The 27470-nt window shown below is 49.1% G+C and overlaps 1 protein-coding gene across 1 annotated transcript in view; it reads right to left on the reverse strand.

Moving 5' to 3' along the window:
• Window positions 1-27470, reverse strand: part of LOC138517048 (uncharacterized) — a 341761-nt gene that overhangs the window by 240463 nt on the left and 73828 nt on the right. Inside the window, exons 4-8 of the mRNA XM_069632564.1 lie at window positions 23142-23174; window positions 18498-18518; window positions 12585-12617; window positions 9214-9246; window positions 3981-4013 (exon numbers count right to left, since the gene is read on the reverse strand). Coding sequence (XP_069488665.1) covers window positions 3981-4013; window positions 9214-9246; window positions 12585-12617; window positions 18498-18518; window positions 23142-23174 — 153 coding nt within the window. The remainder of the gene's footprint in view (window positions 1-3980; window positions 4014-9213; window positions 9247-12584; window positions 12618-18497; window positions 18519-23141; window positions 23175-27470) is intronic.

Consider the following 27470-nt stretch of genomic DNA (forward strand, 5'->3'; position numbering starts at 1 on the left):
TAGACAGAGGCAGCAATGCAAGACCTGAGCCACTGTGGACACTCACCTAAGAGAACTAGTCAGAGGCAGAAATGCGAGACCTGAGCCACTGTGAACACCCACCTAAGAGAACTAGACAGAGGCAGCAATACAAGCCGTAAGCCACTGTGGCAACTCACCTAAGAGAACTAGACAGAGGCAGAAATGCAAGACCTGGGCCACCGTGGGCACCCACCTGAGAGAACTAGACAGAGGCAGCAATATAAGACCTGAGCCACAGTGGACATCCACCAATGAGAACTAGACAGATGCAGCAATGCAAGACCTGGGCCTCTGTGGACACCCACCTAAGAGAACTAGACAGAGGCAGCAATGCAAGACTTGGGCCTCTGTGGTCACCCACCTAAGAGAACTAGACCGAGGCCGCAATGCAAGACACGATCCACTGTGGGCACCCTCCTGAGATAACTAGACAGAGGCAGCAATGCAAGACCAGAGCCACTGTGGACACCCACCTAAGAGAACTAGATAGAGGCAGCAATGCAAGACCTGAACCACTGTGCACACCCACCCGAGAGAACTAGACAGAGGCAGCAATGCAAGACCTGGGCCTCTGTGGAAACCCACCTAATAGAACTAGACAGAGGCAGCAATGCAATACCTGGGCCTCTGTGGACACCCACCTAAGAGAACTAGACAGAGTCAGCAATGCAAACCCGATCCACTGTGGGCACCCACCTGAGAGAACTAGACAGAGGCAGCAATATAAGACCTGAGCCACAGTGGACATCCACCAAAGAGAACTAGACAGAGGCAGCAATGCAAGACCTGGGCCTCTGTGGACACCCACCTAAGAGAACTAGACAGAGGCAGCAATGCAAGACCTGGGCCTCTGTGGTCACCCACCTAAGAGAACTAGACAGAGGCAGCAATGCAAGACCCGATCCACTGTGGGCACCCTCCTGAGATAACTAGACAGGGGCAGAAATGCAAGACCTGAGCCACTGTGGACACCCACCTGAGAGAACTAGACAGAGGCAGCAACGCAAGACCTGAGCCACTGTGCACACCCACCTAAGAGAACTAGATAGAGGCAGCAATGCAAGACCTGAGCCACTGTGGACACCCACCCGAGAGAACTAGTCAGAGGCAGCAATGCAAGACCTGGGCCACTGTGGACACCCACCTAAGAGAACTAGACAGAGGCAGCAATGCAAGACCCGAGGCACTGTGGATACCCACCTAAGAGAACTAGACAGAGGCAGCAATGCAAGACCTGAGCCACAGTGGACACCCACCTAAGAGAACTAGACAGAGGCAGCAATGCAAGATCTGAGCCACTGTGGACACCCAACTAAGAGAACTAGCAGAGGCAGTAATGCAAGACCAGGGCCTCTGTGGACACCCACCTAAAACAACTAGTCGGAGGCAGCAATGCAAGACCTGAGCCACAGTAGACACCCACCTAAGAGAACTAGAGAGAGGCAGCAATGCAAGACCCATCCACTGTGGGCATCCACCTTAGTGAACTAGGCAGAGGCACCAATATAAGACCTGAGACACAGTGGACATCCACCTAAGAGAACTAGACAGAGGCATCAATGCAAGACCTGGGCCTCTGTGGACACCCACCTAAGAGAAATAGACAGAGGCAGCAATGCAAGACCCGAGCCACTGTGGACACCCACCTAAGAGAACTAGACAGAGGCAGAAATGCAAGACCTGAGCCACTGTGAACACCCACCTAAGAGAACTAGACAGAGGCAGCAATACAAGCCGTGAGCCACTGTGGCAACTCACCTAAGAGAACTAGACAGAGGCAGCAATGCAAGACCTGGGCCACCGTGGTCACCCACCTAAGAGAACTAGACAGAGGCAGCAATGCAAGACCTGGGCCTCTGTGCACACCCACCTAAGAGAAATAGACAGAGGCAGCAATGCAAGACCTGATCCCCTGTGAGCACCCCCTAAGATAATTAGACAGCGGCAGCAATGCAAGACCTTCAGCCACTGTGGACACTCACCTAAGAGAACTAGACAGAGGCAGCAATACAAGCCGTGAGCCACTGTGGCAACTCACCTAAGAGAACTAGACAGAGGCAGCAATGCAAGACCTGCGCCACTGTGGACACCCACCTAAGAGAACTAGACAGAGGCAGCAATGCAAGACCTGGGCCTCTGTGCACACCCACCTAAGAGAAATAGACAGAGGCAGCAATGCAAGACCTGATCCCCTGTGAGCACCCCCTAAGATAATTAGACAGCGGCAGCAATGCAAGACCTTCAGCCACTGTGGACACTCACCTAAGAGAACTAGTCAGAGGCAGAAATGCAAGACCTGAGCCACTGTGAACACCCACCTAAGAGAACTAGACAGAGGCAGCAATACAAGCCGTGAGCCACTGTGGCAACTCACCTAAGAGAACTAGACAGAGGCAGCAATGCAAGACCTGGGCCACCGTGGTCACCCACCTGAGAGAACTAGACAGAGGCAGCAATATAAGACCTGGGCCACCGTGGTCACCCACCTAATAGAACTAGACAGAGGCAGCAATGCAATACCTGGGCCTCTGTGGACACCCACCTAAGAGAACTAGACAGAGTCAGCAATGCAAGACCTGGGCCTCTGTGGACACCCAACTAAGAGAACTAGACAGAGGCAGCAATGCAAGACCTGGGCCTCTGTGGTCACCCACCTAAGAGAACTAGACAGAGGCAGCAATGCAAGACACGATCCACTGTGGGCACCCTCCTGAGATAACTAGACAGAGGCAGCAATGCAAGACCTGAGCCACTGTGGACACCCACCTGAGAGAACTAGACAGAGGCAGCAATATAAGACCTGAGCCACAGTGGACATCAACCAAAGAAAACTAGACAGAGGCAGCAATGCAAGACCTGGGCATCTGTTGACACCCACCTAAGAGAACAAGACAGAGGCAGCAATGCAAGACCTGGGCCACCGTGATCACCCACCTGAGAGAACTAGACAGAGACAGCAATATAAGACGGAGCCACAGTGGATATCCACCAAAGAGAACTAGACAGAGGCAGCAATGCAAGACCTGGGCATCTGTGGACACCCACCTAAGAGAACTAGACAGAGGCAGCAATTTAAGACCTGAGACAATGTGGACACCCACCTAAGAGAACTAGAAAGAGGCAGAAATGCAAGACCTGAGCCACTGTGGACACCCACCTAAGAGAATTAGACAGAGTCTAGCAATGTTCCAGCCTCTGGATGGATCGGCGTACCATAGGACTCATAAAATAATTACCAGGACATATGATTGAAATCAGAAGGAGGAAGACATCTGGAACTCTCTGCATGTTATTACCATTCCTGCAAATTGAACCCAGAGGTGGCTGTGTGGCAGCCCTTTACTAGGGCATGGATACTTAATTCTGAATTAGAGAGCTTTATCTGATGACTAAAGTACCCCCAGGCCTGTTCACCTGTACCCACACTGGGACGCGGCATTCATCGTGCAGGCCCTAAAGCGCATGGTGTTTATTTAATATTGGTCGGCCATAGTGTTTCACCATTGCTAGAAGGTTCCCTTTCAGACCTAAAGCCCACATCAGCAGGTAAGGACACCTCAGATCGGGGTATGCAGTGCTCCAGAAAGCTGTCAAGACCATCCCTCTTCTGTGTAGTGTATATACAATGCTATCAAATACACCAGTTATGATTAAGTGCATTCAGAAATGACCAAAACACCTGGTAAACTCAAGCTTCCGTCCATTCCAGCTGCTGACCACTTCCCTGATCCCAGCCCTTTCCTGTTCAGGCTACTGTAGCCCACTGTAAATCCTCACTCCATTATCGATGCCCCTGAGATATCCATGAAGCCCATTCTGATCAATGAGAGAATCATGACTCCTGGTCTGAACTTGGCCTCCCTCCCTAACACCATGATGCCCCCATGTGACCTCGCACTTAAGAAATTAACATAACATGATATAACATAACAGAAAAGGAAAAGCATCAAAACACTCACATCTGTAGCTGTTCAGGTTCCAAGCTCTGGTCACTGCCGAGAGAAAAATAGAAATACTCTGAGTGGTTCCTTCCATAATTTTCATACTCAAACAATATTCATTCCATAGACCCTCTGTTTACTCTAGCTACACCAATACTTAATGCACGCCCTTGTCATTCTATAGGTCCTTGCTGAACTCTTACTCCAACGTGGTTTAATGTAACCACCATTCATTATATAGGCCCTCGGTTTACTTATACTCCACAAATATTCAATGTGTGCTCTGTTCATTCTATAGGCCCTCTGTGTACTCTTACTCCACCAATGTTTAATGCACACTCTCTTCATTCTATAGTCCCTCTGTGTACTCTTACTCTCCAATGTTTAATGTATGCTCTGTTCATTCTATAGTCCCTCTGTGTGCTCTTGCTCTCCAATGTTTAATGCACACTCTCTTCATTCTATAGTCCCTCTGTGTACTCTTACTCTCCAATGTTTAATGTATGCTCTGTTCATTCTATAGTCCCTCTGTGTGCTCTTGCTCTCCAATGTTTAATGTATGCTCTGTTCATTCTATAGGCCCTCTGTGTACTCTTAATATACCAATGTGTAAAGTACACTCTATTCATTCAATAGGCCATCTGTGTACTCTTACTCCCCAATGTTAAATGTGTGCTATGGTCATTCTATAGGCTCTCTGTGTACTCTTACTCTCCAATGCTTAATGCATACTCTGCTCATTCTATAGGCCTTCTGTGTACTCGTACTCCACCAATGTTTAATGTATGCTCTGTTCATTCTATCGGCCCTCTATGTACTCTTACTACACCAATGTGTAATGTACACTCTGTTCATTCTATAGGCCCTCTGTGTACTCTTACTCCCCAATTTTAAATGTGTGCTATGTCCATTCTATAGGTTCTCTGTGTACTCTTACTCTCCAATGTTTAATGCATACTCTGCTCATTCTATAGGCCATCTGTGTACTCTTACTCCACCCATGTTTAATGTACACTCTGTTCATTCTATAGTCCCTCTGTGTACTCTTACTCCACCAATCTTTAATGTACACTCTGTTCATTCTATAGTCCCTCTGTGTACTCTTACTCCACTAAAGTTAAATGTGTGCTCTGTTCATACTATAGGCCCTCTGTGTACTCTTAGTCTCCAATGTTTAATGCATACTCAGCTTATTCTATAGGCCGTCTGTGTACTCGTACTCCAGCAATGTTAAATGTGTGCTCTGTTAATTGTATAGGCCCTCTGTGTACGCTTACTCCACCAATGTTAAATGTGTGCCATGTTCATTCTATAGGCCCTCTGTGTACCCTTACTACACCAATGCATAATGTACACTCTGTTCATTCTATAGGCCCTATGTGTACTCTTACTCCACCAATGTTTAATGAATACTCTGTTGATTCTATAGGCCCTCTGTGTACTCTTACTACACCAATGTTAAATGTGTGCTATGTTTATTCTATAGGCCCTCTGTGTACCCCTACTCTCCAATGTCTAATGCTTACTCTGCTCATACTATTTTTTTTATTATTATTGGTTTTTTAACCTACAAAGGTTTTTACAAAAGAAACTGAGAATGACGAAAGAACAAAGGAGGCAAAGTTTCTCTATTGTCCCTCTGTCGTTTGGAGGCGTTCAAAGACACAGTCCAACATTTTTTTTTGCTGTGGCCGTTACCCAAGATGTTTTCTTTCCTCCTATCAAACAAAACCACCAAAGATCTTCGTCTTGTATGTACGACGAGGCGAAGATTTTTTCCAAGTAAGGTCTTCTGATATAATCAACAGCTGGGCATAGTATCAGAAGGTGTCGGACGGTCTCCACCGCGGATTGATTTTTGCAGAATCTGCAAATGTTGGATTCCGACTGGCTTCTAATACATAAGATTTCATTAGTGGGAAGCAAGTTCAATCGAGCCTTTAAAAATAGATTTCTAAGTTTCTTGTTTGGATACTTTGCCAAGAAAGGCTGCGGCTCGTTAAGCTTCCACGCCTGTGGAGGTAAGTGAGCCTGCAATTTATATGCTGCTGCCGTGTCCAGGGTTTGGATCCAGTCTTGCTCATTTAATCTTTTTTGTGTTTTTACAGGATTCTCTAGTAGTTCTTTTAGCGAGCTTTGGATCTCTTTCAGTTTTTCCTCCTGAGCTTTTGTCCAACGGTTTAAGTGGGAACATTAAGCACCAATTTGTTCTTCATACATGGCATTGAGAAGTTTAGGACGGTCTTCTAAGAGAGTCTTTCTGTAGAGCATTAGGGTGTTTCGCTCTATTACTCCCTTCAATGACAACAAACTTAGTTCTCGTCTTATAAGCGAGATAGGAGTAGAAGTTGGAAGGTTGAGAACTTTTCGCCAGAAGTAACTTTCCAGTTCCGTCCATATCGAATTTGGTAGAAATAGCATGGTTTCTGCTCCATAGGAGATGGCGGGAACAACCTTTGCTTTATAGAAATTTAGTACTGGTGCGAGAGAGAAGCGGCAAAAATTTTCTGTCCACAGCCTGTGCCTGGGCGCCCAGACTTCTTATTTTTGATCGTAAGACTGATTTTATCGCCTTTTCCTGTTTTGAGTTATCTAACGTAACTCCTAGATATTTGAATTCGGTCACTTTTTCAATCTGTACACGCTCCACGTACCATTTGAATTTGTCCGAGGTTTCTCTGTTTGTTCCTAAAATCAATATTTTAGTTTTAGACTTGTTAATCTCCAGATGATGATTGGTAATGTATTTCACAAAGTTGGTCAATTGCCTCTGGAGACCGACAGCTGTCTGATCCAGTAGGATGACATCGTCAGCATAAAGCAGTCTTGAAATTTTACTCTTGCCTAGTTGTGGAGGAAAGGATCGTACTTCGTGTTCTGAATCTTTGTAGTCTGCTCATACTATAGGCCATCTGTGTACTCTAACTCCACCAATGTTTAATGTACACTCTGTTCATTCTATAGTCCCCCTGTGTACTCTTACTCCACCAAAGTTAAATGTGTGCTCTGTTCATACTATAGGCCCTCTGTGTACTCTTAGTCTCCAATGTTTAATGCATACTCAGCTTATTCTATAGGCCGTCTGTGTACTCATACTCCACCAATGTTAAATGTGTGCTCTGTTAATTGTATAGGCCCTCTGTGTACACTTACTCCACCAATGTTAAATGTGTGCTCTGTTCATTCTATAGGCCCTCTGTGTACCCTTACTACACCAATGTGTAATGTACACTCTGTTCATTCTATTGGCCCTCTGTGTACTCGTACTACACCAATGTTAAATGTGTGCTCTGTTAATTCTATAGGCCCTCTGTGTACTCTTACTCCACCAATGTTAAATGTGTGCTCTGTTCATTCTATAGGCCCTCTGTGTACCCTTACTACACCAATGTGTAATGTACACTCTGTTCACTCTATAGGCCCTCGGTGTACTCGTACTCCACCAATGTTTAATGTATGTTCTGATCATTCTATAGGCCCTCTGTGTACTCTTACTCTCCAATGTTTAATGTATGGTCTGTTCATTCTATAGGCCATCTGTGTACTCTTACTCCACCAATGTGTAATGTACACTCTGTTCACTCTATAGGCCATCTGTGTACTCTTACTCCACCAATGTTTAATGTATGTTCTGATCATTCTATAGGCCCTCTGTGTACTCTTACTCCACCAATGTTTAATGTATGCTCTGTTCATTCTATAGGCCCTCTGTGTACTCTTACTCCACCGATGTTTAATGTATGCTCTGTACATTCTATAGGCCCTCTGTGTACTCTTACTACACCAATGCTTAATTTACACTCTGTTAATTCTATAGACGTTCTGTGTACTCTTACTACACCAATGTGTAATGTACACTCTGTTAATTCTATAGGCCCTCTGTGTACTCTTACTCCATTGATGTTTAATGTATGCTCTGTTCATTCTATAGGCTCTATGTGTACTCTTACTACTCCAATGCATAATGTACACTCTGTTCATTTTATAGGCCCTCTGTGTACTCTTACTCCACCAATGTTAAATGTGTGCTCTGTTCATTCTATAGGCCCTCTGTGTACTCTTACTACACCAATGTGTAATGTACACTCTGTTAATTCTATAGGCCCTCTGTGTACTCTTACTCCACCGATGTTTAATGTATGCTCTGTACATTCTATAGGCCCTCTGTGTACTCTTACTACACCAATGCTTAATTTACACTCTGTTAATTCTATAGACGTTCTGTGTACTCTTACTACACCAATGTGTAATGTACACTCTGTTAATTCTATAGGCCCTCTGTGTACTCTTACTCCATTGATGTTTAATGTATGCTCTGTTCATTCTATAGGCTCTATGTGTACTCTTACTACTCCAATGCATAATGTACACTCTGTTCATTCTATAGGCCCTCTGTGTACTCTTACTCCACCAATGTTAAATGTGTGCTCTGTTCATTCTATAGGCCCTCTGTGTACTCTTACTACGCCAATGTGTAATGTACACTCTGTTAATTCTATAGGCCCTCTGTGTACTCTTACTCCACCAATGTTTAATGTACACTCTGTTCATTCTATAGGCCCTCTGTGCACTCTTACACCACCAATAGTCAATGTATATTCTTTTTTTTTTATATTTCCTCACACCATAATAGTATCGACCCTCGGTTTTCTCTTCAGTCACTGCTGTCAGATGTATGCTCTGTTGTGCTCATTAGCCCTCAGTGCACTTGTGCATTGGCGAGGCTTCGAGTGTGCTGCAGCCTCTCCTTATGTATTCTGTGAAGGCGCATTATATAGCGCTTGCATCCAGTCCTATTGTCTGAAGTTGCCCCATAGACATGTTGCAATCCTACAGCCCCACTAGAAACACTGGGGCATGCATGGAACAGCCATATGGAACATGCTTTGAGCATGAGTTCATCTTATCAGGTGTATGTGAGAAGGTTCCATGCAAAGCGCTTTGGATAAAAGTACTATATATAACACGCTCTTATTAAAGCGCTGTTGATTTACGCTTTGCTCTCTCAAAGTGCAATTCCTGGGCGGTGTGAGCGTCCTTCCCAGACCTTTACACCAATAGGATTAACTTATGTGAGTATGTGCACATGATGTGATAGTTGAAAGTTGATGTATATATAAACCAAATATAATAATCATTTTCATATAAAATAATGGTAATATCGGAATGTATTGTGTATTATCTGTGTCGTCCATGGCTACACCAGTGCTGGATGTATAAAAGGCAGAGTGCGCGCAGCAGCGGTACTCACGGTTGGAGAATCTGACATAGCGCCGCAGGGTCTCTGGGGAGAGAAGGGGAGCTCAGGTCAGAAGACATGCACGTGGCACTTCATGGCACTTCTGCGCACGCGTGGGTGTTCATTGCTTACACATCCCGCGAGAACATGACAGTGAGGGATTGACCAATAGGAAGTCACCCCCCCCCCATGGTGTGCCTGCACCCTCCATCAATACACTTTGAGCTCTTTCAATCTCTGGAAACTACAACCTCCACAGCATCAGAAACACGAAAAGCGAAGTCTGCGAAGTTAGGGGTGAATTCAGGGGCTACGATGATGGCAGTGACCCGACGAGTAAACACAGATGGGTCCCAACCCCACAGGGCCAATTAAAACAGGGGGCGAGAAAGAGAGAGGCGGGGTGACATTCTAGTATTGGTCAGAAAGCAGTGAACTTTAGAGCAAGTTCAACTACTTATCACCCCCAAAGCTGTGAAAACAGAAGCTCCAATGGGCTCTACCTTAGGGGGATGCATTGGGGGTTCCTAATGTGGGCCTCGATGGGGAACGATCCTATCACTGCCACCCCTGGGAACAGCGCCTGTGCTCTTCAGAGTGTGTCCTCCAGACTTCTACTGCGACTGGCAGACCCCATCTCTCTAATATGTGTTTGAGAGGCATCAGGTGATCCAGTGTGAAATGCCTGCCAAAGACCCCAAACCCAAAGGGTGCTCTGAGGTGAGAGGCACACAGTGGTGCTGCCTGCCCAAGACCCCAAACCCAAAGGGTGCTCTGAGGTGAGAGGCACACAGTGGTGCTGCCTGCCCAAACCCCGAAACACAAAGGGTGCTCTGAGGTGAGAGGCACACAGTGGTGCTGCCTGCCCAAGACCCCACACTTGAAGGATATTCTGAGGTGACAGGCACACAGTGGTGCTGCCTGCCCAAGACCCCACACCCAAAGGGTGCTCTGAGGTGAGAGGCACACAGTGGTGCTGCCTGCCCAAACCCCGAAACACAAAGGGTGCTCTGAGGTGAGAGGCACACAGTGGTGCTGCCTGCCCAAGACCCCACACTTGAAGGATATTCTGAGGTGACAGGCACACAGTGGTGCTGCCTGCCCAAGACCCCACACCCAAAGGGTGCTCTGAGGTGAGAGGCACACAGTGGTGCTGCCTGCCCAAACCCCGAAACACAAAATGTGCTCTGAGGTGAGAGGCACACAGTGGTGCTGCCTGCCCAAGACCCCACACTTGAAGGATATTCTGAGGTGACAGGCACACAGTGGTGCTGCCTGCCCAAACCCCCAAACCCAAAGGGTGCTCTGAGGTGAGAGGCACACAGTGGTGCTGCCTGCCCAAACCCCCAAACCCAAAGGGTGCTCTGAGGTGAGAGGCACACAGTGGTGCTGCCTGCCCTCTGGGGAGATCAGCAAAGAAATCTACCCTGGCACCTGCATGAAGTCCCTTCCCCGCGGTTGGCTGCTGGAGCTCCACTCCATGAAGCCATTGGCTTCTCACTATTCCCTTATTGTGAAGACTTTCTAGGTCCAGGACCAGCACCCTTTCCAGAGGTTGGCCTCTACCTCCCAGACCCCTTGAAGCCAAGGATTATCACTGGGCCCTAATTACTGAGGCTTTCTACGTCCAGGACCCGCACCCTTTCCAGAGGTTGGCCTCTACCTCCCAGCCCCCTTGAAGCCAAAGATTATCACTGGGCCCTAATTACTGAGGCTTTCTACGTCCAGGACCCGCACCCTTTCCAGAGGTTGGCCTCTACCTCCCAGCCCCCTTGAAGCCAAGGATTATCACTGGGCCCTAATTACTGAGGCTTTCTACGTCCAGGACCCGCACCCTTTCCAGAGGTTGGCCTCTACCTCCCAGCCCCCTTGAAGCCGAGGATTATCACCGGGCCCTAATTACTGAGGCTTTCTACGTCCAGGACCCGCACTCTTTCCAGAGGTTGGCCTCTACCTCCCAGCCCCCTTGAAGCCAAGGATTCTCACCGGGCCCTAATTACTGAGGCTTTCTATGTCCAGGACCTGCACCCTTTCCAGAGGTTGGCCACCACCTCCCAGCTCCCTTGAAGCCGAGGATTATCACCGGGCCCTAATTACTGAGGCTTTCTACGTCCAGGACCCGCACTCTTTCCAGAGGTTGGCCTCTACCTCCCAGCTCCCTTGAAGCCGAGGATTATCACCGGGCCCTAATTACTGAGGCTTTCTACGTCCAGGACCCGCACTCTTTCCAGAGGTTGGCCTCTACCTCCCAGCCCCCTTGAAGCCAAGGATTCTCACCGGGCCCTAATTACTGAGGCTTTCTACGTCCAGGACCCGCACCCTTTCCAGAGGTTGGCCACCACCTCCCAGCTCCCTTGAAGCCGAGGATTATCACCGGGCCCTAATTACTGAGGCTTTCTACGTCCAGGACCCGCACTCTTTCCAGAGGTTGGCCTCTACCTCCCAGCCCCCTTGAAGCCAAGGATTATCACCGGGCCCTAATTACTGAGGCTTTCTATGTCCAGGACCTGCACCCTTTCCAGAGGTTGGCCACCACCTCCCAGCTCCCTTGAAGCCGAGGATTATCACCGGGCCCTAATTACTGAGGCTTTCTACGTCCAGGACCCGCACCCTTTCCAGAGGTTGGCCACCACCTCCCAGCTCCCTTGAAGCCGAGGATTATCACCGGGCCCTAATTACTGAAGCTTTCTACGTCCAGGACCCGCACTCTTTCCAGAGGTTGGCCTCTACCTCCCAGCCCCCTTGAAGCCAAGGATTCTCACCGGGCCCTAATTACTGAGGCTTTCTATGTCCAGGACCTGCACCCTTTCCAGAGGTTGGCCACCACGTCCCAGCCCCCTTGAAGCCAAGGATTCTCACCGGGCCCTAATTACTGAGGCTTTCTACGTCCAGGACCTGCACCCTTTCCAGAGGTTGGCCACCACCTCCCAGCCCCCTTGAAGCCGATGGCTTCTTGCTAGGCCTGATTATGAACGTTTAGTGGGACAGGGACCATCGCCCTTTCCCATGATTGTGCAAACTCCCATTGATGGATTTTCAATGGGTCCTGTCCTTGAGGCCTTTCTGGGAGCGGGGCTGTGCCTCATCCCGGCCTTTCCTCATGCGCCACTAGAAAGACTTCCCTAAGCATAAGGCCAGGGGCGTTGCTAGGGGGGGGCTAAGGGGGCTATAGCCCCTGATCTTTTGGTTGTAGCCCCGGATAGAATCTCAGGAGCTACAGCCAAAACACTAGCTAGCCCCCAGTCCCAACAGTTCCGACATCAGCTTAGCCCGGGGTCTTTTCCAGACCTAGCAACTCCCCTGCATAAGGCATCTTCACAAGACATTGATTTCACATAGACATGTGTGTAACAACATGTTCAATGATGATACACCTGACTCACCATTGTAGGCTTCTGCGGTTCCTGGATTTTGCACTAGAGAAAGAGGAGGGCATTCATGTCAGTCGAGTCCCAGGCGCACACATATCACTCTGCATCTGAACTCCATTTCAAGACAAGGCTTAATGAATAAAGCATATCAGAACCTGTGGGGTGTCCTTCATCGCCTCTGCTAATTGTGCTAGGGCAGGGCCTTGGATAGGGCAGGATAGGGCAGGTTCGTGCATAGGGCAGGGTCTTGCATAGGGCAGGGTCTTGGATAGGGCAGGATAGAGCAGGTTCGTGCATAGGGCAGGGTCTTGCATAGGGCAGGGTCTTGCAGAGGGCAGGTTCTTGCATAGGGCAGGGTCTTGCATAGGGCAGGGTCTTGGATAGGGCAGGGTCTTGATTAGGGCAGGGTCTTGGATAGGGCTGGTTCTTGCATAGGGCAGGTTCTTGCATAGGGCAGGGTCTTGCGTAGGGCAGGGTCTTGCATAGGGCAGGGTCTTGGATAGGGCAGGTTCTTGCATAGGGCAGGGTCTTGCATAGGGCAGGGCCTTGGATAGGGCAGGATAGGGCAGGTTCGTGCAGGGTCTTGCATAGGGCAGGGTCTTGCAGAGGGCAGGTTCTTGCCTAGGGCAGGGTCCTGCATAGGGCAGGGTCTTGGATAGGGCAGGGTCTTGATTAGGGCAGGGTCTTGGATAGGGCTGGTTCTTGCATAGGGCAGGTTCTTGCATAGGGCAGGGTCTTGCGTAGGGCAGGGTCTTGCATAGGGCAGGGTCTTGGATAGGGCAGGTTCTTGCATAGGCCAGGGCCTTAGATAGGGCAGGATAGGGCAGGTTCGTGCAGGGTCTTGCATAGGGCAGGGTCTTGCAGAGGGCAGGTTCTTGCATAGGGCAGGGTCTTGCATAGGGCAGGGTCTTGGATAGGGCAGGGTCTTGATTAGGGCAGGGCCTTGGATAGGGCTGGTTCTTGCATAGGACAGGTTCTTGCATAGGGCAGGGTCTTGCTTAGGGCAGGGTCTTGCATAGGGCAGGGTCTTGGATAGGGCAGGATAGGGCAGGTTCTTGCATAGGGCAGGGTCTTGCATAGGGCAGGGTCTTGGATAGGGCAGGATAGGGCAGGGTCTTGATTAGGGCAGGACCTTGGATAGGGCTCGTTCTTGCATAGGGCAGGGTCTTGCATAGGGCAGGGTCTTGCATAGGGCAGGGTCTTGGATAGGGCAGGATAGGGCAGGTGCTTGCATAGGGCAGGGTCTTGGATAGGGCAGGGTCTTGGATAGGGCAGGGCCTTGGATAGGGCTGGTTCTTGCATAGGGCAGGTTCTTGCATAGGGCAGGGTCTTGCATAGGGCAGGGTCTTGGATAGGGCAGGATAGGGCAGGTTCTTGCATAGGGCAGGGTCTTGCATAAGGCAGGTTCTTGCATAGCGCTGGTTCTTGCATAGGGCAGGGTCTTGCATAGGGCAGGGTCTTGCATAGGGCAGGGTCTTGGATAGGGCAGGATAGGGTAAGGTCTTGGTAGGGCAGGGTCTTGGTAGGGCAGGGCCTTGGATAGGGCAGGATAGGGCAAGGTCTTGGATGGGGCAGGTACTTGTATAGGGCATGTTCTTGCATAGGGCAGGGTCTTGCATAGGGAAGGGTCTTGCAAAGGGCAGGTTCTTGCATAGGGCAGGATAGGGCAAGGTCTTGGATGGGGCAGGTTCGTGTATATGGCAGGTTCTTGCATAGGGCAGGGTCTTGCATAGGGAAGGGTCTTGCATAGGGCAGGTTCTTGCATAGGGCAGGGTCTTGGATAGGGCAGGATAGGGCAAGGTCTTGGATAGGGCAGGGCCTTGGATAGGGCTGGTTCTTGCATAGGGCAAGTTCTTGCATAGGGCAGGGTCTTGCATAGGGCAGGGTCTTGCATAGGGCAGGGTCTTGGATAGGGCAGGATAGGGCAAGTTCTTGCATAGGGCAGGGTCTTGCATAGGGCAGGGTCTTGCATAGGGCAGGGTCTTGGATAGGGCAGGATAGGGCAGGTTCTTGCATAGGGCAGGGTCTTGGATAGGGCAGGATAGGGCAGGTTCTTGCATAGGGCAGGGTCTTGCATAGGGCAGGGCCTTGGATAGGGCAGGATAGGGCAGGTTCGCGCAGGGTTTTGCATAGGGCAGGGTCTTGCAGAGGGCAGGTTCTTGCATTGGGCAGGGTCTTGCATAGGGCAGGGTCTTGGATAGGGCAGGGTCTTGATTAGGGCAGGGCCTTGGATAAGGCTGGTTCTTGCATAGGGCAGGTTCTTGCATAGGACAGGGTCTTGCGTAGGGCAGGGTCTTGCATTGGGCAGGGTCTTTGATAGGGCAGGATAGGGCAGGTTCTTGCATAGGGCAGGGTCTTGCATAGGGCAGGGTCTTGGATAGGGCAGGATAGGGCAGGGTCTTGATTAGGGCAGGGCCTTGGATAGGGCTGGTTCTTGCATAGGGCAAGTTCTTGCATAGGGCAGGGTCTTGCATAGGGCAGGGTCTTGGATAGGGCAGGATAGGGCAGGTTCTTGCATAGGGCTCGGTCTTGCATAGGGCAGGTTCTTGCATAGCGCAGGTACTTGCATACGGCAGGGTCTTGGATAGGGCAGGATAGGGCAAGGTCTTGGTAGGGCAGGGCCTTGCATAGAGCAGGATAGGGCAAGGTCTTGGATAGGGCAGGGCCTTGGATAGGGCAGGATAGGGCAGGTTCTTGCATAGGGCAGGGTCTTACATAGGGCAGGGTCTTGGATAGGGCAGGATCTTGGATAGGGACCTCTCCCAACCTAGGGCAGGTGGCTTGCTGGGTACTTTACCAAAGCCAGCAATGCCGCAGGGGCAGGGTGAAAGATTTGGGAGGGTCTCAGTCTCTGCCTCCCCTTTACTTGCTTGTTGCTCCAGGATACCACGATCAATCACCCAAAGCTGGCCACGCCCCTTTCTGGCCAGTGCTCGCGCTTTATCTTTACAGGAATTGGACTTCCGGAAATCCCTGTGGTAGAAACCAAACTACGTGACCCACAAGAGAGAGGCGGCAAGAGAACCTGCTTACAGTGCAGTAAGACACTCCACTGCGGCAACAATACAACTGCACGCCAAACGAGCAGTCTGGAGCGAAGCCATCCAGAATGGCTAGTGGGCCTGAGCTGCAGAAGGGGACCGGGGTCAAAGGACCTTTTAAAGACGTGTACCGCTATAATCCAGCCACTGGGTAAAAACAGAAAACAGGCATAGGTCTGTTCCTAGAGCCAGGAGAGGGCTGTAACCAAAGTAAAAGAACACTAATAAAGGGGATTGAATGGGTGGCATAGTGGGGGTTCGGGGGTGGATCACGAGAGCAGTCATAGGAAGGACGGTGAACCAGAGACTGTGGGAGGGATTGTTACAGGTGTGTTATTGTCTGTTAGAGCGATGTGCCTGTGTATGAGAGTGTGTGCATGGGTGCTGTAGTGTGTGAGGGAGGTTTAGATAAACAGTAGGTGGATAAGTGAGTGAGAGTGAAAGGGGTGATTGCAAGTGGACATAGAGGAAGAGAGGAGACTAGAGATGTGGATGGTAGAGTGTGGAGTGTAGAGGGAAGGAAGAGAAGAAAGTAGAGTAAAGGGGAGAAGAGCAGAGTGTGAATAGTAGAGTGGAAAGGAGTGCCTACGGGAGACGAGAGAGTCATTGAGAACCAGAGTCCCCGGGACACAGTTAGGATACGATCTCTTCTAGAAGAATTCAAGAATTACCAATCTCTAGTTGCCAGGCAAGAGGATAGGGAAACCTGGACTAGGGAGGTGGAAAGGCCACGGGAGACGAGAGAGTCATTGAGAACCAGAGACCCTGGGACACAGTTAGGATAGGTTCTCTTCTAGAAGAATTCAAGAATTACCAATCTCTAGTTGCCAGGCAAGAGGATAGGGAAACCTGGACTAGGGAGGTGGAAAGGCCACGGGAGACGAGAGAGTCATTGAGAACCAGAGACCCTGGGACACAGTTAGGATAGGTTCTCTTCTAGAAGAATTCAAGAATTACCAATCTCTAGTTGCCAGGCAAGAGGATAGGGAAACCTGGACTAGGGAGGTGGAAAGGCCACGGGAGACGAGAGAGTCATTGAGAACCAGAGACCCTGGGACACAGTTAGGATAGGTTCTCTTCTAGAAGAATTCAAGAATTACCAATCTCTAGTTGCCAGGCAAGAGGATAGGGAAACCTGGACTAGGGAGGTGGAAAGGCCACGGGAGACGAGAGAGTCATTGAGAACCAGAGACCCTGGGACACAGTTAGGATAGGTTCTCTTCTAGAAGAATTCAAGAATTACCAATCTCTAGTTGCCAGGCCAGGAGGATAGGGAAACCTGGACAAGGGAGGTGGAGAGCCTACGGGAGATGAGAGAGTCATTGAGAACCAGAGACCCCAGGACACAGTTAGGATGCGTTCTCTTCTAGAAGAATTCAGGAGTTACCAATCTCTATTTGCCAGGCGAGGAGGATAGGGAAACCTGGACTAGGGAGTTGGAAAGCCTACGGGAGACGAGAGAGTCATTAAGAACCAGAGTCCCTGGGACACAGTTAGGATATGTTCTCTTCTAGAAGAATTCAGGAGTTACCAATCTCTAGCTGCCAGGCAAGGAGGATAGGGAAACCTGGACTAGGGAGGTGGAAAGCCTACGGGAGACGAGAGAGTCATTGAGAACCAGAGACCCCGGGACACAGCTAGGATACATTCTCTTCTAGAAGAATTCAGGAGTTACCAATTTCTAGTTGCCAGGCGAGGAGGATAGGAAAACCTGGACTAGGGAGGTGGAAACCCTACGGGAGACGAGAGAGTCATTGAAAACCAGCGGCCCCGGGACACAGCATACGTTCTCTTCTATAAGAATTCAGGAGTTACCAATCTCTAGTTGCCAGGCGAGGAGGATAGGCAAACCTGCACTAGGGACGTGGAAAGTCTACGGGAGACGAGAGAGTCATTGAGATCCAGAGACCCCGGGACACAGTTAGGATATGTTCTCTTCTAGAAGAATTCAGGAGTTACCAATCTCTATTTGCCAGGCAAGGAGGATAGGGAAACCTGGACTAGGCAGGTGGAAAGCCTACTGGAGACGAGAGAGTCATTGAGAACCAGAGTCCCCGGGACACAGTTAGGATACGATCTCTTCTAGAAGAATTCAGGAGTAACCAATCTCTATTTGCCAGGTGAGAAGGATAGGGAAACCTGGACTAGCGAGGTGGAAAGGCCACGGGAGACGAGAGAGTCATTGAGAACCAGAGACCCTGGGACACAGTTAGGATAGGTTCTCTTCTAGAAGAATTCAAGAATTACCAATCTCTAGTTGCCAGGCAAGGAGGATAGGGAAACCTGGACTAGGGAGGTGGAAAGTCTACGGGAGACGAGAGAGTCATTGAGAACCAGAGACCCCAGGACACAGTTAGGATATGTTCTCTTCTAGAAGAATTCAGGAGTTACCAATCTCTAGTTGCCAGGCAAGGAGGATAGGGAAACCTGGACTAGGGAGGTGGAAAGGCCACGGGAGACGAGAGGACGATTGGGAACTATCTCTCTCTCTCTCTATCATAATAACTGTCCAACCACCTGCTTATTTACATGCAGCGAAGACAAACTTATGAGCAGACAGGTGCTGTACAAGAACACTTACCCTACCTTGCCTTGCCTTACCTTACCTTGCATCATGCATTACAAGGAAGCGGCAAAGCTATACCACACAGTGAATTGACAGCAGATAGTGAAGTGACATCATGAAACGAACTGCTGTGAACTGACAGTGAGCAGTGAAATAACAGTAGATAGTGAAGTGACATCAACAGTATTGCAAGTAGTGATGCACAGCAAGCAGTGAAATGACAGCAGGGTGGTGTGGGGGGCCACAGCTGACATCCGAATTATAAAGTCACAGACAGCCATTAGAACATGAAGTTCTCGTATGAAATGGAACACTTACCTCTGAAGTGGAAGAAGGTCTCTGAGGAGGCAAAAGAGAGATCAGATCAGATCAGCCATACCTTACACCAGGTAAAAGCACGGCCATTACTGCATGTCCACAGGTGCACGGATCACCACGTCTTACACCAGGTAAAAGCACGGCCATTACTGCATGTCCACAGGTGCACGGATCACCACGCCATACACCAGGTAAAAGCACAGCCATTACTGCATGTTCACAGGTGCATGGATCACCACGTCTTACACCAGGTTAAAGCACGGCCATTACTGCATGTCCACAGGTGCTGTTAGGCAGAATCCCCTGCAGTACCCTTTGGGAGCACTACATGCAATTAAGACTACAAGTGTAAGCACAATTTCACCTTTGGTACAAGTCTGCACTACACAGTAAAGTGGTAGCGATGGCTGAGCAGCCAGACTTATCTCAAGGGTTTAAGTGAGCAGTAGAACAAGTTACACAAAGGACCAACCAATACAGTGATTCAAACAAACACTTACTCAAGGTTTCTTGGTAAAAGAATATACATTTATTTACTCAGTCAGTTTGAAAACATTACACGAGCAAGAGCATCTCAATATCATATACTAATAAACCACAAATACACAACCTGTAAGTAAATTAACAAGTTTAGCTACCCTGAAGTGGGAGCAAAATGGCACTTCAGAAAATTAATAAAGAGGTAAAAAGACAAGGTTATAAGAATAGACAGCCCAAATACATTCATAGGCAGGGCAAAGGGTTTCAGTTAACCACAACCAGCAATTCTTCTCAATAGGCCTAGGCCAAAGTCAATGGTTCAGAGTCTTTGTATAGGACAGCACAGTTCTGGTAGTAACGGTTAAATCTTTGCCGCAGAGTTTAGAAGAATTTGGCTAGGCGAAAAGTTTGACGAATGTTTAGGGAAGGAGAAGCCTTCAAGGTTGAGGAAAGAGCTACAAACTTTCGCGATGGCCGAAAAGATTTCCAGACCGCGTTTGCACAGTACCTTGTTAATGAGGAAGAGCTGTAGCTGAGGCAGTTGTTCCTGGCAGTTCAAGCAGATCTCGCTGTTCCTGTGCTTCAGTCATTGAGACAAGAAGGAGGATGTCAGGAGGTTCCTGCACTGCCATCGGAAGAGGCCACAAGCTTGGCAAAATGTCAATTTAAGGTGTGAGTGCATTAAAGACCACAAACTGGTATCCTTCTCACTGGCTATCTGGTTTTCAACAGCACTCTGATGAAAATTCGACCAGATGGGGACGGTGTCTAGGTGGCTTGCGAGTTGGTTGTTCCCATCAAACTCAAGGGAAGAAGTTAACCTTGAAGGGCTTCTCTGTCGATTGGAATTTCAGGCAATTCGGACCTGCAGCAGGGCTTCACCGGTCATCTAGGAGTTGCAGCAGTCCTCTTCCTTCAGCTCATCTTCGGTTCTTTCGTTGCAGTGGTCGACTCTGCTGTCCAAGTCCCAGAGACCTGCTTTTAAACCGTTTTCCCGCATTCATTCCAGCCTGGCCGTCACTCACACAGCAGGGTGGCTGACCTTGCCGGACAGTCAGCCTGCCAATCATGCCAGAGTGCATTCAGGTCTCCTAGGAGACTAAGCACAGGGAGTTTCTGGCACCTCCCTCACATCCTGTCCACCCGAGACACTCTGGCGCCAGAGGAGGGCTTCAGCACTGAAGCCCGCCAAAGGCCAACGAACAAAGGGACCAAACCTGGTTTGCCGCACAGAGACAAACACAAGAAGGACCTTTCCTAAAAGAAATAGCGAAAAAAAGATGACCAGAGTCTGTTTTTACAGATAGGTCTTGGGCGCCATATTGAAAAACATGGCTGACCCGATTTTTAGCTACCGTTGTTAGCGGTCGGGAAGAATCACGATAGTTGATCTAAACCACTGCCACCAACCATTTAAAGTAGGAAAGAGTCACATTTTACTGTTGCATGAGTGTTTTGACTCAGGGGATGTTAGGCAACCCCTCCAGCACTCTATAGGAAGATAGTGTGTGCTCGGTCAGGACATTTAAAGGGACTAGTAAAGTCAATTTAACTGTACAAGCTCTGGGAGACGGTAGTCAGTCCCAGAATAGGTATTTAAACCTTGGGGAGTCTGAAAGACGTCCAATGGTCGAAGTGCAGGAAGAGAAGTAGTGGAACTATGTTCCCTACTGGCTTGCCCCCGCTCCCCACATACCTCATCGCCAAGCCCCCTCCCATTCACAATAAAAAACCCAAAACACATGTGCCCGCTGTTTAAGGGCACGTCCTGTGCACTGCACTGAAAGTGCAAGATTCAACTTCTTCCTACACTGTGATTTTAAAACGAAACCATTCCGGAATGGTTTCTTTTTGAAATAAAAGTATAGGAACGGTAAAACTTAATTAAAAGAAGTAGAGGAGCACCGCTCCCGATCGCTCCCGCCCACTTCGACCACTGAAGACGTCCCTGTGCCACTGCACTAAAGGTGCTGTGTGACACATAGAAAAAGATGATGCCTATGGAGTTGTGTTAAAACTCCATAACCAAAGAACACAAATGTAAAACACACATCAAAATACATGAAAGAGTGGGGAAAAAAGTTTCACACTCTTTCCAGGTAAAAAATCAAATCCTAGAAATCCAGCAAAGTTGCTGGGGGTCAGGGAAATTAGCATATTTTGAGAATTCTCCCTAACAGAGCCCAAGGCAGTGGCAGGAGGACAGAGGGTGGTGGCAAGAGGGCAGAGGGTGGTGGCAGGAGGGCAGATGCGGTGGCAGGTGGGAAGAGGTTAGTGGCAGGATAGGCCAAGGCAGTGGCAGGAGGGCAGAGGGCGGGTGCAGGAGGGCAGGGGGTGGTGGCAGGAAAGCAGGGGTTGGTGGCAGGAGGGCAGAGGTTGGTGGCAGGAGGGCATAGGTTGGGGGCAGGAGAGGCCAAGCTGCTGGCAGGAGGGTAGAGGTTGCTGGCAGGAGGGCAGAGGGCGGTGGCAGGAGAGCCCAAGCTGTTGGTAGGAGAGCCCAAGCTGGTGGCAGGAGGGTCGAGTTTGCTGGCAGGAGGGCAGAGATTGATGGCCGGAGGGCAGAGGTTGGTGGTAGGAGAGCCCAAGCTGGTGGCAGGAGGGCAGAGGGTGGTGGCAGGAGGGCAGGGGTTGGTGGCAGGAGGGCAGAGGTTGGTGGCAGGAGAGCCCAAGCTAGTGGCAGGAGGGTCGAGTTTGCTGGCAGGAGGGCAGAGGGCGTTGGCAGGAGGGCAGGGGTTGGTGGCAGGAGGGCAGAGGTTGGTGGCAGGAGGGCATAGGTTGGGGGCAGGAGAGCCCAAGCTGGTGGCAGGAGGGTAGAGGTTGCTGGCAGGAGGGCAGAGGGCGGTGGCAGGAAAGCCCAAGCTGGTGGTAGGAGAGCCCAAGCTGGTGGCAGGAGGGTCGAGTTTGCTGGCAGGAGGGCAGAGATTGATGGCTGAAGGGCAGAAGTTGGTTGTAGGAGAGACCAAGCTGGTGGCAGGAGGGCAGAGGGTGGTGGCAGGAGGGCAGGGGTTGGTGGCAGGAGGGCAGAGGTTGGTGGCAGGAGAGCCCAAGCTGGTGGCAGGAGGGTCGAGTTTGCTGGCAGGAGGGCAGAGGGTGGCCGCAGGAGGGCAGGGGTTGGTGACAGGAGGGCAGAGGTTGGTGGCAGGAGGGCAGAGATTGATAGCAGGAGGGCAGAGGGTGGTGGCAGGAGGGTAGAGGTGGTGGCAGGAGGGCAGAGGTTGGTGGCAGGAGGGCAGAGGTTGGTGGCTGGGGGCAGAGGGTGGTGGCAGGAGAGCCCAAGCTGGTGGCAGGAGGGTCGAGTTTGTTGGCAGGAGGGCTGAGGGCGGTGGCAGGAGAGCCCAAGCTGGTGGCAGGAGGGCAGAGGGTGGGGGCAGGAGGGCAGGGGTTGGTGGCAGGAGGGCAGAGGTTGGTGGCAGGAGGGCATAGGTTGGTGGCAGGAGGGCAGAGGTTGGTGGCTGGAAAGCATTGGTTGGTGGCAGGAGGGCAGAGGTTGGTGGCAGGAGGGCAGAGGGCGGTGGCAGGAGGGCAGAGGGTGGTGGCAGGAGAGCCCAAGCTGGTGGCAGGAGGATCGAGTTTGCTGTCAGGAGGGCAGAGGGCGGTGGCAGGAGGGCATAGGGTGGTGGCAGTGGGGCAGAGGGTGGTAGCAGGAGAATATCAAGCGGTGCCCTGCTATTACACGTTATGCTGGAGACTCTGACGGACTTGGAGAGGATGGCAACCCCGACAGAAGACACTACAAAGACCAGCACTGCTTTCAGATCCGCCCTGGAGAGACTGGGAGAGACTGGGAGAGACTGGGAGTCGTGAACCTGCTGACCGAGGGTTATTCGGAGCTGCTGGAACTGGGGAGGGGCTTGCAGCTTCGTGGCTAGTACCATCTGTTTGCCCAGGATCTTGGCGTCTGCATTCTTTTGTGAACCCCACTGTTCTCTGCGGCATGACATATTCCTGGAGGTGAATCCGCTTTCATATACTGCTAGAAGGGAACAGAGCCCTCTAGCTGAGGCCTTGCTGGGGGTGCACAGAGTGGCAATGCACCCTCCTTCCGGTGCATGCACACTGCTCCGTGCACCCCATGCCTGCCTGTAAGCAATGCTGGGACAACCTGAAGGTCCCGGATATCCCCCTATAGCCCGTATGTGCACTCATCTGTAATGCAACACTCACCTCTGTAGCCCTCTGGGTCCAGATGTAGCATTTCTAAGGAGACAAAAGGGGTTTCGAGATCAGTGACTCACAGAGTAAGAATGTTATTGCATTCAGTTCATTTGCTCAGATTTTAAAGACAAACACAGCACGTGCTTCAAGGATCCTCAGGCACCCACTAGTAAAGTACACACTTGCCACTGTGTGCCATCTGCAAGGCTTGCCAGGGGTAGCGGAAGTGACACCACACGACCCTGGGCCTCTGATGACATCCCCGGAAGTGACATCACGGGAAGTGAGGGAAGACGACCTTTCACCCCTTGACAACACAGGCGATGGCATCACATAGTATTGTTTCTAAGTACACTACGAGTAATGTGGTGATGACGTCACTGCAGTGTGATGCACATTTCATGCCAGAATGGATCGTCTTAGGTATCATTCACATCAGTGCATATAGGCCCAGATCACCAGATCCCTGTGAATACAAGCAGACGTCCAAGGCCAAGCGATAATGATGTGTTATCATATACATCAGCTGGGGATATCTTCTGGCGCATTTTGGAAAAAGGAGTTGTTGATTCCTGAAAAACCTGTCTCTATGATTAATACAGGGAAAATCATTGGCTGGATAAATAACAATAAGACAGACAAAGTATCCAATCTTAATAGAACAAATCTGTTAAATATCTTTAAGAAGATCGCTCCCTCTACTCCGATCTATAACCACTGACGATAGTGATGCCATTTCTCTGCCAGTTCACAACAATCTCTGCATGGCATATAACTTCCATTTGGAGATGGCAGCAGAGTCATTAGGATTTAATCTGGTGACACTATCTAGGGCAACGAAGGCTGACATCTTCCTAGCTTATACGGAACCCATGACTATTCCAGTGGGACAAACAGTATATTCTGACTCGAATCAATCTAATAATTCTATACCAGTTCTGTCTTTGATTTCTAATTTGTTAAACAATGGACAGGACTGGTCTTGGCTACAGCCAGCCCTCAAGATGCTGGAGACCCTAAAACAGGGTTCAGGATGTTCATGACATGACTAACATTGAAGTTATTTCATGGAATACTTGTGGCAACGTACATTTTAATACATTTCTATGGAAGTATTCCATCAACACTCTCCCCGCGTATATTTATTCCAGGAAACTATGATTGTTGATAATTTAAGTATAGAGGTTTTCCATACATTCTCACATCCTGCTTTAAAAGGCATGGCGGGACGACCGAGTGGGGGCTTAACAATATTTAGGGTATAATCTTACAAACAGGGTTAGTGTAAAATCATGGAACCAGAGCCTTGAGGAGAAAGCCTGCAAACTCAAATCCCAAATGACATTTTTGGGAGTGAAGGTCTGCAGATTCTCTCTGTTGCCGATAAGGCGATATTATCTCGCAAATGTGAGCCCATTTTACTTTATGGCCTGGACATATGCACCCATGATATGAGCGTTGCTCTTAACATCATCCAGGGAAAGCTTTGGAAAGACATACTGGGTTTATTTATGGCAGTGCCCAACGCAGTTATTCGCCATGAGCGCTGCATTACATCACTTAAAGCAAGGTATATTTGGAAACAACTTTTCCTGTTTAGGAAAATAAGGGACCCTCCGAAGAACACTATTAGCCTGATTCATGGAATTATTTGCGTAAAAAATGCAGATTGTACAATAGCCGTAGATTGTAATTTGGGGTTTAATTGTAAATTAGTCTGTAGCAAGGATTGGCTCCTGGGTTTTACACTGGATATAGCGAATGATGTGCTGGAGCCAATTTTGCTGTTGAACCTTTATTAGAATCCTTTGAAAGTCCCGATTGAAAAGGTGAAGGAGAGCCTCAGTGAGATCCCAGTGGGGGAATGGTGTGAGAAGGGTTCTGGGAAATGTATTGTGCTGGGAGGTGATTTTTACTGTTTATGTGCTGAGGGCACCCAGTGGAACGATAGGGGGGCTATTCCTAAGATTCTCCACCCAAATCTTAGCCGGGGGTGCAGTGGGATATTTATTTGGAAGGATGGTATTTGGGGAAGTTGGACCACCCATGTAATTCGGAATCACCCGAGCATTCATGGAAGAGGGGCTTTCATAGCTCCAGGATTGATTTCTTCTACGTGGCTAATGGATGGAAACAAGTGTGTGGTAACCTGGCTCTTACAGATACTGACCTGGGGGACCATACCCCACTGGTTTTCATTCTGACTTTAGCCCACTTGGGTATTCACGTCAGGCCAGACCTTATGGGTCTTTCAGTGGGGAAACAAGGGAGATCAGTTAATTGGAATACTAAAACCATTAGTAGATTTAAAACTCTTCTAACAGACTACATAACAAAAGCTATACAATCTGATTTGGGAGATAGTTCCCATTTACGAGGGGAGAATCTTTACAACCACATTATACTTACTTGTGCCTATAAGATTAGTAAAGTGGGAGGCAATTCCATCAACAAATCTGAGAGTTTGAGGTGGGATACTAGAATTTATAACTCTAAAATCAACAAACAGCAGGGACTTGGTGACCCTCAAAAACCAGTCCTTATCAATGATGGAGTTTTTGGTTTTAAAAAGAAAGATCATTCTCAGACACAAAAACTTGGTTAAATCGCTTAGGATGGATCATTATCTGAATTCCCACCAGAACATGATGGGAAGTCTCTGTAAGGGTATGGATGGCAAATTCCGGACCACTGTCACTAGGACTTTAGATCCTTCTAAGGGCAGTCTAGACTGTCCAATCCAAGCGGAAGCTCGGATCACTTATTGTACAAACAAATTTGCATTGCCCTCTAAATTTTTAAAAGGGCCAGGTACTGATTTGGGATTTCCTGTTGTAGGAGGTTGTACTTGGGATCATGAGGACATTATATGGGCTATACACAAACTTAAGCCGTCCCGAGCCCCCGGCCCAGATGGCATTCCGTATTTTGTTATTAAGGCCACCCCATAGCTGTGGGTAACCTCCTGAAACCTGTATTCAATTACATCTTCGAGACCAACATGGTCCCGGCTCCTTGGGTTCAATCTATTATTGTGCCCAAATATAAGAAGGGCGATATCTTAAACCCTAGTAACTATAGACCTATAGCGCTCATTGACGCGGCTAGTAAGGTTTTTGCCATTTTGCTCTTAAGAGATCTTAATAATGTGGTCAGGCATAATTTCCTTCTTAGCAAATTTCAAGCAGGTTTCAGGGAATAGCTGGGAACCAACTTGATTGCGACAGTTTTGGCACATTTAAGAGATTTGGTACATCAGTCCAATATAGGAGATGTGTTTATAGCATCATCGGACCTCTCAGATGCTTTTGATGGAGTAATAAGATTGAGACTGTGGTCCAAGTTGCTAGCTATGAAGACCCCGCGTCAGATTGTCCAGATCCTTGCCCTACTCCATACCAATACAACCATTAGGGTCCGCCTGACCAAGGAGTGGACCTTGTTTTAGGAAATTGCCACATATGTAGGGGTTTAGCAGGGCTGTTCACTGGCGCCAATTCTCTTCAACCTGTACATGTGTGATGCGGAGGGAGTCTGGCAGGGACTTTCCATCGCACCGGCCAGGTTGGGGAGGATGGCGATCGAGTGGATGGCCTTTGCATACGACTTTATTCTTCTGGATCGTACCCCTCGTGGCCTCAGGAGGAAAATGCATCTTTTTTACCTCTACGAGGTAGCTAACAATCTCTTGCCAAATGCATCTAAATCTCAGATAATGGTCTTTACTAAAAGAAGCAAGAGCCAGATCTATGAGTGGACCACGGGTGATGAATCAGTGGATCAGGTCCAGGACTTTACCTATTTGGGGTATAATCTTACAAACAGGGTTAGTGTAAAATCATGGAACCAGAGCCTTGAGGAGAAAGCCTGCAAACTCAAATCCCAAATGACATTTTTGGGAGTGAAGGTCTGCAGATTCTCTCTGTTTCCGATAAGGCGATATTATCTCGCAAATGTGAGCCCATTTTACTTTATGGCCTGGACATATGCACCCATGATATGAGCGTTGCTCTTAACATCATCCAGGGAAAGCTTTGGAAAGACATACTGGGTTTATTTATGGCAGTGCCCAACGCAGTTATTCGCCATGAGCGCTGCATTATATCACTTAAAGCAAGGTATATTTGGAAACAACTTTCCCTGTTTAGGAAAATAAGGGACCCTCCGAAGAATACTATTAGCCTGATTCATGGAATTATTTGCGTAAAAAATGCAGATTTGAGTGCCTTTCTGCCCGAAAATTCCTGTTTGAAGTATGGGGATTTTTGGGCAGAAAGGCACGCAAATCTGCGTTTTTCATGCAAATAATTCCATGAATCAGGCTGTCTGTATGAAATA

Source organism: Ambystoma mexicanum, chromosome 6q (genome assembly GCF_040938575.1).
Source record: "Ambystoma mexicanum isolate Mex_15411 chromosome 6q, UKY_AmexF1_1, whole genome shotgun sequence".
NCBI classification, from domain to species: Eukaryota; Metazoa; Chordata; class Amphibia; order Caudata; family Ambystomatidae; genus Ambystoma; species Ambystoma mexicanum.